General features: G+C 38.7%; 2 protein-coding genes across 3 annotated transcripts in view; both read right to left on the bottom strand.

Annotated features, from left to right (window-relative positions):
* Window positions 1–6,068, bottom strand: part of sox1a (SRY-box transcription factor 1a) — a 121,932-nt gene extending 115,864 nt beyond the window's left edge. Inside the window, exon 1 of the transcript XR_002920781.2 lies at window positions 5,644–6,068. The gene's annotated coding sequence lies outside the window, so the exon portion shown is untranslated. The remainder of the gene's footprint in view (window positions 1–5,643) is intronic.
* Window positions 6,069–8,637: 2,569 nt separating this feature from the next.
* The window catches only part of arhgef7a (Rho guanine nucleotide exchange factor (GEF) 7a), a 38,783-nt gene continuing 27,782 nt past the window's right edge, over window positions 8,638–19,638 (bottom strand). The window contains exons 19-22 of one of the 2 annotated variants that reach the window (XM_024286181.2): window positions 17,817–17,906; window positions 12,525–12,618; window positions 10,020–10,074; window positions 8,638–9,369 (exon numbers count right to left, since the gene is read on the bottom strand). In XM_024286181.2, coding sequence (XP_024141949.1) covers window positions 9,247–9,369; window positions 10,020–10,074; window positions 12,525–12,618; window positions 17,817–17,906 — 362 coding nt within the window. In that variant the 3' untranslated portion in view covers window positions 8,638–9,246. Of the gene's footprint in view, window positions 9,370–10,019; window positions 10,075–12,524; window positions 12,619–12,828; window positions 17,417–17,816; window positions 17,907–19,638 lie in introns of those variants that run through there. The other variant, XM_024286182.1, reaches the window with a different exon arrangement.

The following is a 19,638-nucleotide window of genomic DNA, read 5'->3' as shown; positions in this document are numbered from 1 at the left end:
AAGTTCACTCCTGATTGGCCAGAGTGGCTTCCATAGAAACAATGACTCAGACCAATCACTGCTTACTGACAATTTCTGACTCCAACGGGGCAAGATCTGTATTGCAAAAAAAATTAATTGACTTTATTTGGTAGAAAGTCGTTTTTTATGGGTGATGTCACACTCACTCAGTCCAGTTCTCATATGCAGTCAATAGTTAGTCACAAAAACAAGACTCCAAAAACACTTTCAGTTGAAGGTGCTGAAGAAAAGAGGCTTTTTCAAGTTTTAGTAAATGACCATCTTTAGTTGATGAGGATGCTACATCAGAACAGGTTGATGACTCTTACACCAGCCAACTTTAAAGGTTCATCCAGTTTTGTGACTTTACTTCAGTATTACGTTCTGGTATTTTTGTTTATGTCTTTTCTTTCTTCCTTGCCGTCACCATAAACCCTCTCTTTGTGTGCTCTTTATATGACCTTTCATGGTCATTTCACACACTTTTACTTCTCATGAAAGCATAAAGTGCTGCTGGTGTTAATTCCATAATCCACGTTCAGCAAAGGTTTAACTTCAGAACAAGTGGTCTCACTGTCTGACAACTCTAATAAACCAAGGATTTTACAGTTAAATGTCTGAGAGTATGTAAACCCACATCATTAACCTCCCACCACTGCGTTTGACAGCTTGAGTAGCTCTGTTTGGATGTAAGAAGCTTAACTTTAAGGTTATTTTTTAGAATATAACAGATTTTTTAAATATAAAATAAAAACAGACTTTATAACTCTTGATTTTCTTGCACACTAGTGCAGTGGTTAGCACTTCCTCCAACCGTCCAAAAAAAATGCATTGTATGTTAATTGGAGCCTCTAAATTCCCTCTTGGTGTGCATGTGAGTGTGTGGCTCTGCATCGAACTAGTGACCTGTTCAGGATGTATTCCGCCTTTGGCTTACAGTGGCTGCTCCAGCGACCTCATGACCCCAAAAGGGGTGCAACAGATGGATGGATTTTCCTGATCTTGTTGTACATTTGTTGATGACATACCATAATAGTCCAAACTGTGAACTGACTTAATCTCAGAGATGATCACTGTTTGCAGCTTGTTTCTTTAATGGCACCTAGTTACTTCTTACTCTAGAAGTTCTAGGTGTGCTGTATTTTGTTTGTTTGTTCTCTCTGAAATCATGCTTACTTTATTGTGAAAAAACCAAAAAGAACCAAAAGTTTAAAAAAGTTGGACTTCTGAGAGACGGCGATGGAGAAAAGGATCCTTCAAAAACTGCAAAGCTTCCTGGATAACTCCACTCACCCCCTCCACCTGCTCCTGGGGCGATACAGGGGAACACCAAGAGCTACAGAGAGTCTTTCCTTTGTGTGCCAACACAAGTGTACAACGGTTCTATAAAAACTTGTGTACTTCATATAACCACCTGACAGCATTATACATTTCATTTTACACAGTTCTATTTACACTGCTATGTTTTTTGTAACAGCTTTTCTTAGTTTGCCCATGTTGAAATTTAGCGATTGGAGTCCTAAAAATATAATTTCCTTCCGGGATTAATAAAGTGTTCTGATTCTGATTTTGAAGCCAATTTTAAAAAAATATATACATGTTATTTTCTAGGACATAGTTTTTCCAAAGAAATTAGAAATTCACCTGAGTTTTGGGCGGGGCCTCCTCTCATTTCCCATGATACCGTTGTTGACACTCCCACTAGTTTACAACCCTAACCTAGCATTAGCGGTGTAACATAAAATTGGTGAGCAATATCAGAGATGTTCACCCATACAGGTTTGATCCAGATTCCAACTCAGACGAGGAAAAGAAAGACGTTTATGGATCTATTTGTCTTAAGTGGATGCATCAAAATGGAGCGGAACGGGAAGACTTCAGCCATTTTTTTGTTTACTCTCATTTCAAAATGATTTGAATCAATAAGTATGTAAAAATGCACTATAAATCATATATTTCTTTACCTATGTTCTCCATCATCAAAAATGCTATAAGAACATGATGAAAACATGAAAAACACAATTTTTATCAGAGTGAGTCTATATGTAGTTATTTATTAAGATTTCTGCGTAAAGAGATGCAGAAAATGTTGAATAGAAACGAGCGTCAGTCACACATTTAAAAGTGTGTTTTTAAAAATATGTCACTCAAGCTTAAAATTAAAAATATATTTCCTTTAAATAAAGAAAATATTAGGTAAAGGATGTAAGGAGAGATCACAATTTGATAAGTGGAACTTGAACATTGTTCACTTTTAATTAGAATAAACTAAAATAAGTAGTAAGAAATCTCTGGATGTATTTAAACAAAATATCAGCTTTAAAGTTAATATCAGAATAAATTGCAGCTTGGATTTATTTTGTAGGTTTAGTTTAGCAAAAGAATGAAACCATATTAAGTCTTTTTTTTTCTCATTTATTTTATTCTAAAAAAAACAAATGATACACGGATTGTAAAGGAATACAAATAGAAACATCGTCAGTCTCTTGGAGCTGACAGTAAATCTAAAACTTATATGTTAATCAGCTGATGAGTTACAGAAAAGCATAATGTCATTTGTTACTAAGTTGCTTTGATATTTTGACCCTAATTAACTCATTTAAAAATATGGTTTAGAAATACTTCTCGAATTTTGGAAGCCATCAACCTGCAAATGCAGATTCAAGTTACAGACATGAGGTGCTCTGGTTAATAAATGTTGATTTTTAAATAACATAAATAGACACATATATATATTTATGTTATGTCCGGAAGCTTAAAAAGCTAGAACTGACTGGATTTGCTCTCAGACACACACACCAGCACACCCCCACACACACGTCCCCCTGCTCTCAGCGAGTGAAAGCAGCATAACCCCTCCAAAAACAGAAAATCTGTGTGGCCGGCTGGGTCGGCTGACATTTGGACACTTGTCAATCATCTCTTTTAATAGCCAAGCGAGAGGAAAAATGGAGTCAGGGGGTCAGCAACTCAGTGTATCACCATGGCAACAACTGCACTGAAGTTCATACGCCTGCTGGGCCTGTACTCCTAAGTGTGTGTGAGTTTGTGTGCGAGAATGTCCATTTTTTGTTTCTGTTTGAGCGCGCGCGTGCGCTGGTTTGCGTGTCCCATTGTTCCCCATCAGTAAGAGGCAAATACTCCTCCCATTTCAGCTCTTCCACCTCTCACCTTGCAAACCTCACATGTCGCTTTAGCCTTTTCTCCCTCCTTCCGTTGCTCTCAATTTTTTTTTTTTTTGGCAACCTCTCTCCTCTAACCAGCAGGTCAAGGAACAAGGCCCCGCAGGAAGTACAGCGTCCAAAAAGAGGGAGAGTACTTAACCTTTCACCGCTTCCGCCTCTCCTCTTTTTGCCCCCTACCCCTCCTCCTCCTCCTTGCACGTGTGCATTTACCAGAACGACTTTATTTAATTCTTGATCATCTATTTGGAAGTGACACATTTGTGGGTGACAGAGTGAGACCATGCTTCCTCCCATACAGCTTAGGTGCAGGAAAATGACTGAGTGCAGGGGCGACCACAACAAACGGCGCCGGCTCTGCTCCGCCGGTGGTCTGTTTATGGAATGAATACGGGGAATAATTTGTGTTCTCAGACAGGGAAAATAACTCAGATTGAGGCTGGAGGACAATCTACTGACCTGTTTTCTCAACACTTATCACAGAGAGGTTCAGCAGCACTTTCCCAGCTTCAACAGCTCCACTCCCATGTATCTGGGCTTTAATGACAGCATGATGCGCAGTGACAACCGCCACACAATGATGAGTTTAGGCTTGAAAAACCTGCAGCTTCCAGAGAAAATGCCTTGCATGAAAATGACTTGCAGTGCAATTTGCCTGAAGAATAAGATGATAGTTATGGAGCAGTGTGTATGCTTGAGTCGAATTTTCTTTTTTCACCTTTTGGAAACAAAAAAAAGCGTACAAAAATGTGTACAAAAATTTGATTCATTAACCTCTATTAATGTAAATATCCATCAAACCACAGTGCAATATATTTTTTTTTTTTATTCAGGCACCAAGAGGTTAACCCCACACTGTCATTGCAGACTCATCACACAAACACACATGATCCCAACGCCATTCTATCCAAATCTCCTCCTTATGCATCTTTGGTCCAACACTGGCCTTCCTCCTGGACAGGGCCTCCGCTATAGCGTAATTCTGGGGGATAATTCATGGATAATTTCGGGATAATCTCTAGCAAACCATTCAAATTACAGCCACCCAGTTTGCCCGAAGCCTGATTACCAGGCAGTGAATGCCAGCCCCCTTGTAGTGACCAACGCCGCCAGCAGCCAGTATAGTCTGCAGCATGCAAAAGAAGGAAAAAAAACGACCAAATGGGGACTGGAAGCAGGGAAACATCCAACTCTGCTCCCACACAAACTCATCAGGACAAAACAGTCTCAGCAAATGCAGACACAGCTTGATATTTGAAAAAAATATGTGTGTACACACTTTCAGAAGGATTTTTACTATGCATGATTGCCATCTTGTGGTGACAACAAGCTACCATAAAACCAAAACCTTCATTTTTACTGACAGGAGAGACTGAATCCCATATTTACTCTAATCAGAGTATTGGAATAAAGAAATCCCTTTTAAGGTTCATGACTAATGCAGGCAGTATATTGACAAATTAAATAAAAATGAAAGAACATATTTATGGGATTGTGCAGAATTGTTTAAAAAATAAGGCAAAAAAAGTTTGAGTTCTCGTGAATGTCTTGATAAATGCTGACATCTAGTGGTAAAACCCCTCAGTCTGAAGCCCCTCAGTTATTATGGTCAAGTGTGCAATTGTACCACCACCTACAGGCCAACGAGAAACCCAAATATGCATGAGAAAAGGAGATATTTTAGCTAAAATTCAATTATATATATATTTTTTTGTTGTTGTTGATTGTCACTATGGTCAACCCTCTGATGAGACTATACAGGGGTAAAATTTAATTTTAAGACTTGAGAAAAAAATATATAAAACTTATCTTTTTTATTTCAAAGATATCCAGATAACCCCCAAAATGTTGCTTTTTTAAAATAAATATACTGTCTACATTCAATAAACGAAGAGGACTAAACACCAAAGTCTTTCCTGAAGTTTCCAATTTACACTGTAAAAATAAATTATTAAAAAATTCTTACCTTGTTGCCATATTTTCTGTAAATAAGCAAAAATATTTGCCAAAAAAATATAATCTTAGCAAGAATTATTATTTTAAGAACAATACTCTTGTCACTAAGACGTGTTTTCTAAAAAATACAATTATTTTGCTATTAAAAACTTTTTTGATTTGATTCGTAAAAAATAAGACATTTTTTTCTTAAAGGGTCTTTTTTTCTCAAAATTCCGTTTTTGCAGTGCAGAGAAAATACACTTTTAAGGTAGCACTTTAGATTTACTTACTGTAAAGTAAACAGAACTTCCTTTAGTTTCAGTGATTCATCAGCAGAGTGACAGCTAACTGCCCACATGTTAGCGTTACTTTATAAAAAGAAGGAAACAGTGCAGTATCTCAAATTCAGAGCAAAGAAGTCAGAAAACAGTAACTTTTCTTCCCTCCTCTGACTAATAAGTGAGCTCCCACATGCATAGCAGCAGATCGGTCTGCGCAGACTGATGCAGCGAAGACGGCTCACCTGTGCTCCTCAGCTGCCGGGTGAAAGCCCTCCTGTCAGATTCCTGCCACGCCGGTCTCCTCTTTCCGCTCCTCCTTTTTCCCTCCTCGCCTCAGCTCTCGTCTGCACATGAGCAGTCCGTCCGCCTTCACTTCCAGCGTACTCCTCCATTCTTGATGACACTGCTCGCCTCCCGCCTCCGTGACAGACAAACCTGTAGGATTAGTGCCACTCAAACCCAACCTGCTCCCCTAATCTTTGTGCCGTCCACCTTCCCGTCTCCTGTCATTTTCCCTCCTTTCACTGCCTCTCCCCAAATCCTCTGCCTCAACCCAACTATTACCAATTTTCCCTGACCCACTATTTGCTATTAGCCCTTCCTCCTCCCCTTCCTTGCATCCCTCTACTCTCCATCGCTGTCACTGCCTATCCTCCTTATATATCCTCAGCCTTCGCTTTGCTTTCTCCCCATCTCCAGCGGCATGAATATATTATTATCCACACAATGGGGCCTGCTTATTGTTTATGAATTACCAGCCTTGCAGCCAAACAAAGCCTATTTTCATAAGAAACCTCCATTTCATTTCAGCTCCAATTAGATTGGGGGCTAAAGAATAGGAGTCCTCAGGCCTCAGCCCCTAAGGATGGCAGGTCCATTCAGCTTCATTCAATGGGGCCTTATTGCTTTCCCATACAAAAGAGCACATGGATGGGCTTTCAGACTGAAACACCAACCAAAAATGACTGGGAGACAGTACTGTACAATAACAAATCTTTAAAGAAAGGACATTGAGTGCTTATCCTCCCATCCATCAATTCATCCCTCACTCTTCGCTTTCTTCTTCTCCTCTCTTTGTATTTTGTAAGACCTGGACATTAATGACGGACAGATGAAAGAGAAAAGGAGTGAAAGAAAGAGAGGAAGAAAGAGGCAAAGCAGCTCGGTTTTTCACAATACATGTCAAGTCTAAATGATCACTGAGCTGCTGAATAGACGAAGGCAAAAGAAATGAGTTGTGTGTATGGATGTGTGTGTGTGTACAGCTGATTGATTCTTCGCTTTGAGAGGAGGGAAAGAAAGAGAGAGGAAGACCTTGATGCTTTTTTTTTTTCTTCCTCGGCTCCACAATAGTCGAGAGGTCTGAGCTCAATTGTGAAGCGCCCACTGTGACAAGCTGTCACTCCATCCTGGAGGCAAGACGGAGTCAGAGGAAGTGAAGGAGGGAGGCCGGAGCAGGGCTCAGTTCAGACCGTTATTCATCCATAAGTCACTGGAAAACTTCAATCTGTTTGCATCGTTTCCTTTTTTTACCACTTTGATGAAAATGTTTTTATTGAGGTGTAATTAAGCACCCACTTTAATAAAAATTGTATTTTTAACATTCTTGTATCATTCTTCCGCACCGCACCGGGCTATAAGCCGCACATATCTGTGTTGAAAAAATAGATATTTACTACATGTACAGAGGGATTATGTACTATAAATGTACCAATATTTACCGGCCACCTCCAACGTCTTACCATAGATTCATTGTTGCTAGGCTTGCAGCAGCGCGGTTTCATTCCTGGATAACATGCTCAATGCCCTCAACTCAAAACTTGGATCATACCAACTTCTTCTGAAGGGGCAAGATTTGAAAATAATTACCAGTTAGTAATTTGCCGTGTGTGTTCTATCTGCTAAATAAAAAGTTGCATTGGCTATTCTTGATTTTTTGACCATCTTGTTTTTGATTCTAATTCCGGTTAGAGCACCGATAGTTGTGGAAGAAAAATCCCCCCAATATGGGTATGGCCTTTGTATAAGCCGGATGGTTCAAAACTTAGGAAAAAAGTAGCAGCTTATAGTACAGAGAATATGATACTTATTTTTTACCATAAATTTACAATAAATTATTTAAAATGGACCAAAGTGATTTTCTGGATTTTTTCCCTCATTTTTTCTCTCATAGTTGAGGTAAACCTATGATGAAAATTACAGGCCTCCTATTTTTTTAGGTGGGAGAACTTGCGCAATTGGTGGCTGATTAAATACTTTTTTTGCTCCACTGTATGTCTGGCATCATCCTGGATGAGCAGAAGATGGGACCATTCTTGCTGATATCTTCATAACATACTCTTTTTTTAACCCTACTTTTCTGTAGCTTAAGTTATTAAAGCTATAAACTAACCAATCAGATGCCTCCCTTCTCTGCTTTTTCTATTTGAACAGTGAGTGACAGCAGTGCCTGACAAACTCAAGGAAGGTCAAGATGTGGAGATGCTGGACCATTATCTTCTGAGATCTGCCTCACAAGATGAATGCAGCTTTTGTTCCACGGTGGGGAACATGCAGCGTGAAAAACAAAAGGCCTTTTCTTTTCATCACGACAAGGTGAGAGGCGCAGAGAAAAGGTTGACAACCCAGTTGTCTCCTCCACAAATCTCCACACAATCACACAGTAGGTTCGTTCTTGCAAACGGGAGCGGACACGGATCAAAACCGTTCTCCACATTTTCTGCAAGGATTTGATGGAAAACAAACTTAAATGTGATAGTTTTCATGTTCAAGATCATTGTCATAAAACAAGTATGAATACAAAAACAAAAAAACATTTTCGTTGTCGTTCGAGTCTGCATTTTAGTCTCATTTGCCCTTATTTTTTTTTATTATTATTTTTGGTCTAAAATAAGGTTTTATTATCCTTTTGCTTTTCAAAATTTCCTTACTACTTACTCTGTCGTTCTCCATTTTTTGAGCTGTCCAGATCTATAATTCCTAGTTTTAAAGCAGCACTTTGCACTGAGATGAAGAGGATTCATCATGAGAAAAGATGTCAAAACTTTTGGTGAATATTCAGTTTAGAAAAAAACTCTTTTTTATGTTTTCCTGATAATGTGAGATTTCATCATCTGGTATTCCAGCTGTTACAGGAGATGTGCGTCATTATGTTTCATCTATAGATTTGTGCAATTTATTCTTTTTTCCTTTGTTTTTATTGATGAAATTGCATGAAATAAATCAATCTAAATTGCTTTTTTTTACTATACCTAGTAACTGTCAAGAGTATTCAAGTCCTGATGAGACAGATCTTAGAGGTTCAGCTGATTGATTCTGAGGTGATAAAGTCGTTCTCCAACCGATTCCTGTATTTCTGTTAAAGGAAAAGGCAGTTCTAACAGTATTTACAGAGGTTCAATATCTTTACAATTCACTGAGGACGACACAAAGTCAGATTACGAAGTAACGCAACAAAGGAGAAAAAAATAAACCCTGATATAAACAATGAGTTTTCTGATGGAGGCTCAATATGGGCTAAAATACAACAAGTGTTCGAACCTTTTCAGTAAAAATAATTCAATAAAAACTTAAATAGAAATGATGAAATGGCAGGTTTCAAGTTCACACTTCAATAAGACTTTAAAAGTACCACACATGTACCATTGGACAGTGATCCAGAGCAGGAATCCTCTCTCCTGATTGGTCCTTTCCTCTGCGCTCAAGGAATGTCATTTCATAAAAAGAAGCACCTGAATGCATCACGGTGGGCGTGGCTGTTCACAGCACTCACACTCACACAGCCAGCCTCAACTCATCCAAGTCCATCCGAGTTGTTCTTTCTGAAGATGGTGAAGAGCAAAGCCTCACAGATTGGTCTCATCCCAGGTGGGGTCATTAATGCTCTTCAGCACCCTCCTCACTACTTTCTCCAAGTCTTTTCGAGCTCTTTGCTCCTCTTCCAGCGTCCTCTTCATCTTCTTATTATCCTGCAGTCAAGCACGACATGTCACCAAAGATATTGTCTTTTTCGCTTTTTTTTTTACAAGTCGCAGCAGCCAAAAAAATCCATAACAAAGAAGGAAAAAAATGAAATCACATAAGTTGCACATTTGGGAGAAAAGGAACAGGCATTTTATCTTGAAAGACTATAACGGAATAGATAACAATAATAGGTTGAAAATATGCAAACTTCAATACAATAACTGCATTTAGATTAATTAAACACAGGAGGAATTTAATTTCTGTCTACTATATTAGCAAAAAACAAGAACAATTATTCAGATAATATAAAATTACCATTAAGAAAATGCTAACAAGTCAACAAAGTCTTTATATCACTTCAAATCACTAAATCCGTTGAATTCTACATTATCTGAGTTGATTTGGAACAACTCCGCCAGTGTCATGCTTCTTCTGTGTTGCTGTCAGTAGCAAATACCGATACACAAACCTATAGTGCAATCTAGCGGTTGTTAGAGGGAAAATAACAAACACACAAGCCTTTTTCTTATTTTATCAACAGATAAGTCGCACCTGAGTATAAGTCGTATCCTTTATAAACTATTCCAAAAACAAGTGACTTGTACTCTGAAAAATACTGTAGTTGATGCTGAATAAAACATCTGTGGATTCTCACCTGTTTGAGCTCCTGAACTTCATCCCTCAGAGCGTACACCACATCCACCAGGCTCCTTCAATACAACAACACACTTAATCACACAATTATGGACAAAAAATCCCTCAAAACTCTGCAGGCTGAAGAAGGGGGGGGCTTCAGTTCAAACAGACAAAAAATAGATATGAACTGGTTCCAAATATACATTGGTACATAAGAGGTTGTGTACGCCAGATGTCACTCTTGCAGAGGAAATGAGCAACAAAAATATGATTTCATTTTTCTGAGAAGCTTTTCAAGCTAATAACTGATTGGAAACTTCATATGTTATATTTTTGCAAAATACATTTAATAATAGCTTTAAAATAAATTATGTTACTGAAGCATAAAAAAGTGTTTACATAAACCAAACTCAAATTAATGGAGATCAAGTGTGTTTCAGTTCAATCACACAACAGAGGAGCAGAGAGTTCAAATGAAATGCAGAAACTGAAATCTAATGCAAAAAACCCAAGAAATTTTGGGGAAAAATAATTTATTCTGATAATATAAAAAATTGTATTAAAAAGGGGAAAACTTGTTTCTAACTTTTTTCATTTATTTGGGGTCGTTTTGCTAATCTGTAAAATGCCGAGTTTGTCTTTCACTTGAATTCTTAACTATAAAAGCTAGTTTAAAACAATGCACATAAAACAAGGACAACTTTAAATTTGCATTGATGTCATGGATTTAGTTTCTTACAATGAGGAGAGTATGGAGACTTTGTAAAAATAATTTATAGCAAATCAAACCTATCCTGGTGTTCTATAGCTCTAAAGTTTTAAGATCTCTGAGATAAAGTCTGCTTCAAATTAGGATGAAAAAAAAGAATCAGGGTTTTATCTATAAAAACAAATTAAACAAACTTTATTTTTACAGACATTCATTTTGTCCCTTTTAAAAACAAACTTTCTTTACTTCAGCTCCAGCTCTGGTTTTTGTCTCAATAACTCATCATCTCTGGTAGTTAAAATGTTGGGTTTTTTGGAGCCAGCACGTTGATTTTTGTGCTGCAGAAAATGATGTTTCACCTCATCTGCTGTTTTCTAAGACATAGTTTCTGCAGAGGGGCAGCAGTTCAGTGGAATTTCCCTTCTGAGTAATGAGCAGGGCTGTTATTGTAGGGCAACCCTCGTCCCCGTTGCCAAGAGCGCCCTGTTTACATGCTCTCCACTGGCTTACAGTCCTCACATCCCCAACCTAACATTAGTGGTGCATCAAATATGGCAATCAATATTAAAGCTATCCAGCCATACATTCTTGGGTCAGATACCAGATCAAACTAGGGAAGCAAAGATTTATATGAATCTATTTCCTGATTCACAACAGTTTGAATAAAGAAATACTCAGAAAAGCTATTTTAAGCTTCAATTTCTCTATAAATTTCTGTCATTATCAGAAAATAGCAACAAGAACGTGCTAAAAACACCAAATACACGATTAAATCTTGTTGACTTGTGACTTTGTCACGTTAGAAGTTTCTTTGATATTATTTGACTGTAGGTTTTTTTGTTTATTGCTATAGAAGTGCTGCTCTAGTTAACACCAGATGTCACAAACATTTAGAGTCACAGCACACATGCTAATGGATAATCTCTGTTATTTTGAGCATCGCATAATCTCTCCAACAATAAGAAAAGAGGATAACTATCACAAGAAAGCTTTATTGTTTAAAAAACAAAGGCTTGTGAAGCTAATTATAAAACGACCAAAAAGAAGGAATGCTCCTCATTGTCCTAGTTTTTACTTTAAACTGGTAAATATAATTTAAGTGGGACCAGAATTATTTTTTTCAAATTGTATTTATTTATTTAAAGACCAACTGTGATGAAAATTGTGTTTTTAACATGTTCTTGTGGTATTTTTCTGATGATTGAGGACATGTATAAAGGAAATTAGGCCTAAAATTCCCATTCTGGGAATTTCTTTATTCAAATGAATCAGGAGCAGATGAAAAAAATGAAGTTTGAAAAATAAAAATACACTGGGCAGGGCACTCCCTGCTCCATTCTAATGCATCCACCTGCAGACAAATAGATCCATGTACGTCTTGTTTTCCTCGCCTGAGCTGGAGTCTGGATCAAAACTGCACGGCTGGATGGCTCTATTATTGCTCGCCATTTTTGTTGCAGCGGTAATGGTAGGTTGGAGGTGTGAGGGGCTGTAAGCTAGCAGAAAGGTTAAAGCATGTAAACAGATGGATGATAGGAAGTGGGGGTGTGCTTGCTGCACGCCAATAGTCCCGCCCACAACTCAGAGGCAAATTTCTAATGAACTATTGTTGCTCTGCAGAAACTATGTCCTAGAAAACAACAAGTTATGGGATTTTGGCTAAAAACAGCATAATCGTAGGTTAAAAGACTACTGGAAATGTCTTTAAAGGGTTAATTTTTGCAATTATAAATCATTTAAACTATATAGTAGAATAACATTTTAGTAAAAATGATGAACCAAAATGAAGCCAAAGAGCAGAGAAGCTCTTCTTACTTTTCCTCCAGGGCATTTGGTCCGTTCCGATTGGGATCGTCCAGAAAAACTTTGTCCTCCCCGGGGATGATCACATGCAGGCCCGTCCCTCTTCCTGGGTTAAAACAGAAGATCACTCACACAGATGGAAGCTTCCCATTCTCTGCTTTAGAAAACTGTCTGGGAATCACTTATTTTTAGAGAGAAACACACAGGTCTGGAACAGGAGTGCAGTAGAAAACATCCAAGCCACAGAAGAGTGAAAGAACAGACAAGAAAAAGGAAGCAAAGAGACGAGGAACAACAAACCACCAGAACACCAGAGTCTATCAAACAACAGATTTATTCAAAACTCATGGTACAGCATTTGGGAGTGGAACACTACAGTACAGCAAAGGTGCTGCAAGCACAGAAGACTGTGTTCATCTAGTGGTCACCTGACCGCACCCGCCCCACAATTGAACCACAGAATGCACCTGTCACAAAGTAAAGCACAGATTACTACAGTGACAGCTCAAATACTGATTCTTTTGGCTCCAGGACAACAGTTATTTACAGAAAGGGAGACGATGTGCTTTTTTAAAATTATTATTCAAGTCTATTCTGTCGGCATTCTGAGGTTAGATGAGAAGTTCTCATAGGAATGCTCCGGATTCCTCCCAGTCTGTTGGTTTTTTTTTGTTCTTTTTTTTCCAAACCTTTATCGTTTGTTCTCTGAACAACAAAGGTGAACACTTGCACTACGAATGAGCATTCACTTTACAGCAACACTGAATACTTAAGTCTATCTTTAGGATTATATCGTACACATTCTAGGTAGATGACACAAAAATAGAAAAGAGTCCTCCCCCCATCTCCACCTCCCTCCCCAACACTGTCTTAGTACACAATTGTGCAAAATAATTGAAACATTTCTTTTTGATAATTTAAGTGTAAACTTTGACAGATCAACAGAATGCAACAAAAATAGGCTTTTTTTCCAGGAATCATCTGTAAACTTTGACATATAGCTTGAAAATTAAACAAAATAAATACATATTAAATGATAAATACATTACAGAAATGATTTCGGATCATATTTTATAGGTCACTCGAATTGCTCACTGTAAGAGGACTTCAGCCACGTCCGTTTTATCTTTTTTTTTAAGCCATCAGTGGAAAAATACTTCTTCATAAAAATAGTTGCTGATGCCAGACAGATTGTGGGGACATGAGGCATGAGCTAAAGTCTGCTGGGATCTTCTGCTGAGGGGATCAAGGTTATTTACTTTCTCATAAAAAGTCAACATTCTCAAATGAGCAGCCATCTGTAACCACAGACACACGCCACCCCCACACTAAAGACCCACGCCAATTTCACCATCAGTGTGTTCCAACAGAACCAGGTGTCCGGTACCTCAGGGTACATTAGATAGTCAAACATAGGATAAGTTAAAACACATTAGACAAACCTAATTGATATAAATTTAAGACATTTAATTAAAATTATGCCTCTAGTGGAAATAAAAAATAATTGGCTTATTGAGAAAAGTGAATTACAAACGACATACCTTGTTCATACTTGGAATAAATGTCAGTTTCAAGGCAAAGTTTCACTACCACAGTTCTGACCACCGACTGTATAAGAGAACTGGACAGAGTGAGTGCGATGTCACCCATAAAAAATAACTTGGTTTAAGCTTCCAAAATAAATAAATAAATAAATTTAGTTTTTTGGGACGTCCACAAGTTGGAGCCAGACAAAGCTTGAGTCAACGTTTCTATGGCAACCACTCTGATCAATCATTTGAAAGCAGGCTCTGGAGAATCTATCAAACATTTTGAACGCTCCATGTGAAACCTTACATCCGATTGAGGCATCTTGGTCAGTTTATACTTAAATAACTTGCAATATAGAAAAAACATGGGGGAAAAAAGGTTTCAGAGCAAGAATTCTTATTCTGACAAATGGAATGACTGGTCATTGGCTGATTATTTCTCAATAGAAATCTATGGGATTTTGGCCTCTTGGAACCACAAGCACTTCCTGCTTGGAAAGGAGAGCGGTTACTCAGTCAGGTTCTCTTATACTGCCAATGGCTCTGAATGATTCATTTTTGCCTCTCAGACAGTTCGATTCAATTTAATCTAATTTCATTAGTTGCTGATGACTTTTTTTTCCTTTAAAATTTGTGTTGATTATGACAAAGGTTTTGCACATTTTACAAACATAGTTTTGTAAAATATATAAAGGGAAGGCCTTTAAAAGTTAGTTTTCAATAGATTTTTGAATCAATATTACACTGGATTAATAAATTCAATTGAAAAAAAAAATCAACTAATAAAGTTGACTTGCTAAAACCCGGAATATTTTCCACCCAATCACCTTGTTCTTAGGAGGCCAAAAATATGTTTTGAAGTACCGTATAATAAGGGAAAAGCACCAAAGCTATCTTCTAAATAAAATGTGCCAAACATCAATAGGGAAGCTGCCAAAACTTATATTATATAAATAATTTTGAAATTATAAATAGTTCTGAGTGACTAATTTTTGAAAGTAGAACATTTGCAAAACTAGGGAACAAAGAAACTTTGTGCGTTTTCAGAAAAGTCAAATAAATGAGGTGAGCACTGCTGTCAAACCATTTTCATTCTACTGTTAAAAAAATTGATATAGAGAGGTTTAAATTGTAATGCACAGCTGTATGTGCTCCTCTGAATGAAACCCTGTGATTCTAAAGTTGATTACCTACTATACAAGCAGAGCAAAACACAAATAAGACCAAAGACGAAAGCTAACAAGGTCAGAAATCTGCAGTTTAAGGCTCTGCGGAGGCTCAACGAAAAGAAGAAATCAAGCTTTTGTCTTATTTTTCTGAGGCATTTAGCCTTCCAGTTAGTGCGGCAGTTTGTTTTAAATATGACGGTAGAGCTAAATTTTGCAATTTTGAATGTCCAAACTCAGAACCATCAGATCATTACCTATGAAAGTGAATTCTCTGAGATTTTAAGGCCTTTTAGACCATTTTCTTTTTTTTTGGACCATCTGAATGTTTAAGTGTTAGTGCATTGATTTTAATCATTCATTGTATACGAGAACTGGACTGAGTGAGTGTGACGTCACCCGTAGAAAATGGATCACAACTTGGTCCAACAAAGTTAAGTCAATTCAGTCACCTTTTTTGTCATGTGGACGTCCACATGTTGGAGCTAGACGACATTTGTAAGGAGTGATTGGTCCGAGTCTATGTTTCCATGGCAACCATTCTCGCCAATCAGGACTGAGATTGTTTGGAGGCCACACCCCTATGACTTGAAGGTGTGCTCAAGAGAATCAGTAAACCAAACGCTTTGAATGTTCAATGTGACACCACATACTTTTATTGAGGGATCTGATTGGTCAGTTTTTAACTTGCACTAAAGAAAAAATATGAATGATCAAAAAATGTTTTTAAAAAAGTATCAGAGCAAGAATGGTTATTCTGACAAATAAAATGACTGAGCAACAGCGGATACTCCCTGTTTTAAACACCAGGAGAGAGGGGGTCACTCAGTCCAGTTCTCATATATAGTCACTGATTTTAATATGCAAAAACAAAAAGCACCACATAAACCAGTTACAAAAAAATGAACTTGAGATTACGAAAGAGCGATGATATAAAATCTTTTAGGGTTTTGTATTCTGCTGAATTTTCTAGATAGTAGAGGAGTATGTGCCTGACCCTGTGTGCATACTTGTGTAGCATCTGTGCTAAGTCTGAGCAGACATACTCGAAGAGCCCCAGAGAAATGAACCACGGTAAATTAAATACACCCATTCCTGAATTACATCTGAATATCAGACAGGAAAAGCTTAGTCTCCATCCCTCCTTTCCTCCCAACAACCCGAAACTTCACTCCAATCCTGGAACTCTCTGCTGAAGCTACGTTAACACCGCCATCGGGAACCCGCGTTCAAGCGACCACTTCCAATGAAAAGTCTGTGTCAAAGCGTGTAAATGCTTTTGCGTTCAAAACTCTCACATCTATGTACATTTTAAACCGTTTTAGGCTCTACGTACAAAATGTGAGTTGAAAGGTAAACCAGGATGAAGTTTGACCAATCAGGGACTTAAATTTGGTACTGACGTAAGGATGACATCCCTTTAACTCAAGGAAATACCAACCATTTGAAAATTGATCATGAAGGATAAATGAATAATTACGGTTTGTTCTCGATCGGAACTCTATGACACCAAGTCTTAAATATTTTGAAATAGAAAAACGCTTAAGCGAGATTCACGAAATTTGCACCTCTTCTAAATTTTGCACCAACCCTCTTCCAACTCTAGGTGGCAGACATGCGCTAGTATCAGGTAGCAACAGTCGAGTATGAACACTACGGGCTAAACGTTCGTTCCTGAACGCGCATCACATGCCCGGTGTGAACGTAGCGTAAGAGTTATGGTCAAACAAGAGGAGTGGTCACATTCAAGATAAATGAACAGTAATATCTAACATTTACTGCATGACTATTACAGAAAGAGCGGAGGCACGTAAAAGGGAACGTGGAAAAGGCAACAGGAAAGTACTTTAAAAAAATATTCAAAGAAACTTTCAAGATTACATTAAATTAGATGAATAAGTTAACAAAAATGAACCTAGAAAGAATAAATAAATAAGTCTTAAAGAGGTAAGCACACAGTACATGACATTAGAGTACATTGTGGCACCTCCGTGTGCTCTTTAGTTCTGGTGCGAGATGCAGCTCTTCCGCGGCACCGAGCCCATCCTGTAACTGTGGGAGGTCCAGATGGAGTCATAGTCAGAGTCCTCCGAGAGGTCAGAGCTCAGCTCTGGCCGAGACACGCTGCTACGGCGTCCCGGCGAGTCCGCGCAGGACCGGTCCACGTCAGCCAGCACGTGGTTGTGCATCAGGTCAGTGCCCTGCCAAGCTGCACGCGGCAGCCCGTGGTGAAAGCAAATGTGGGGGTGGGGGATGGTGGTCGAACAAGAGGACAAGACGGTACGGAGGGGTGTGGGGGTCGGCAACAAGTCGTAAATCATAAAAGCGGTGATAGATGCATGATGGGAGGATGAAAGAAAGTTGTGATTGAATATGGGGGAATAGAAAACAAAAATGAGAACAAAACTCAAGGGAAACCAAAAAAAAAATGCAAAAGAGCGAGGAGTGGAGGAGAGACAGAAAGAGAAGATCCTGTTAGAAGGAGCAGTCAAGAATTTCTGTGTTAAAGAACGGTAAACAGCAGAGAATAAGGACAGTTCCTGCAGACACCACTGAGAGGCTTTCCCCCTTCTGTGTACACATGTGAGGTAGACTCAGGAGTTTCTTACTGGAGTTCAAAGTCTGTCTGGTTTTGGCACTGGTGCAGTATGCCTCAATCACTTTTAGGATCTGGGCGTCTTCCTCGAGAGCAGCAGTACCTGAAAAGGAGAAAATCAACCGTTTGGTCCCAGAAAAGGAGCATCATTTCACACACACACCTTATCTGTGAAACACAAGAATTTACAAGTTGGACTTCCGGTAACTTCTTCCCATTTCCCCATGGAGTTAATGATTCTTAGTGACAGAGATCTGAATGTGCAAACACACCTGCTGGTTTTCAAAATGGCTCTATGGAGAAGTGTTAAATGGAAGCAAAAGGTTGGTGGGAACTGCTGCATAAACTTTATCCATAAAGCTCAAGTGAAGATACAAAAAAGCAACAAAGACCAACTCCAATCAGCTTTTGAGTCATTGTGTTTTTTAGAGTATAAGTTGTGTTTTTTTTTTGGATAGTATGGGCTTGGTGTGCCACCTATACTATAATTTGTGATTTAAAAAAATAAATATTGGCTCATATATTTGTTACTTTGCCCAACTGGTTGCACTTAACCAGTTATTTCCTGCTAATGACCACTAAAGGCCACTCAGTGGGCTTGTGGTAGAGTGTCCGCCCTGATATTGGAAGGTCCTGAGTTAAAATCTTGGCAGAGTTATACCATAGACTATAAAAATGGGACTCAGTGCCTCCCTGCTTGACAAGCAGCATTAAGGGTTTGGATTGGAGGGTTAAACCACGAAATGGTTCTGAGCGCGGCTGTGTCAGCAGCTCACCGTTCCCCCAGGGATGGGTCAAATGCAGAGAACAAATTTCACAGACCAAGTCATGTGACAAATAATTGGACTTTAACTTTAATTGTAGGTGTGTGTCAGTTTTGCTACAGACAACGCAGAAGAAGCAGCACAGCTCAGTCTGATCAAACATGGAGGAGAATCTGATTATTCACCTTCGTATCTTTGATTTTTTTCTTATTTGCATTGAGGCAATATTATTTTTAATCTTTCCCTCCTCAGACAAATGTGGGACACAAAGTCAGATGGAAGTACCGCTAAGAGCTGCTGTCATTCAGACACAGCTCTTGCACTAGATGTTTAATCTCACTGTACTGCGAGAATCTCTGAATGATCTCATGAACCCAAACATTGAGACGGAATTACTTAGATTTCCTTGTGTGTTTTGGCATAACTTCCTGCCAGGATTGGCGCAGATCCCTTGCAGCTCGCGCAAAAATAGACCAGGCGCTGAAACTATCACTGCATGGCATGAGCCAGCCACAGAGAGCCGTGGCGCTTCATGTCTGGTGTGAACTACACCATAGGTTAACACTGGAGCCAAATGGAAGTGGCCTTCGTTCTGCGGCGCTTCCGCGTGCGGTGTGAACAGGAGATCCTTAATAATTTGCCTCTTAAATGTGGGCAGGACTGTTGGCGCAGGGCAACCCCAACCTCCTTTACCTCCATGCTGCAGAGAATTTGGAGCTTGTGGCCTGTCCAGCACATTTTCTGCGTCACAAATCAGCTATTTTTCATACTAGGAATTTAACAATTCAGTCAGGCCATGATTCAATTCGATTCACAGTTTTAAAGTCACAATTTCGATTTTTTTCCATTTTTTTTCCAACACAATGAATTAAAGGTATTTTAAGGCCAAGTATGTTTTCTTTTCGCCCCTTACATCAAACTATCTATTTTCCTACCACTAGACAGGATTCAATACAAATAAACAATTATACATAATACTGAAATGATCACAAATCCTTTCATACTTGGTTCATGTTATGCTCCATGTGACTGACCACTCTGCACCCTCGCCCACTCAGCACAAACCTCCCC

Source organism: Oryzias melastigma, linkage group LG21 (assembly GCF_002922805.2).
Source record: "Oryzias melastigma strain HK-1 linkage group LG21, ASM292280v2, whole genome shotgun sequence".
NCBI classification, from domain to species: domain Eukaryota; kingdom Metazoa; phylum Chordata; class Actinopteri; order Beloniformes; family Adrianichthyidae; genus Oryzias; species Oryzias melastigma.
Note: the sequence above shows the minus strand (reverse complement) of the source record. Positions and strands in the feature narration are given on the sequence as shown.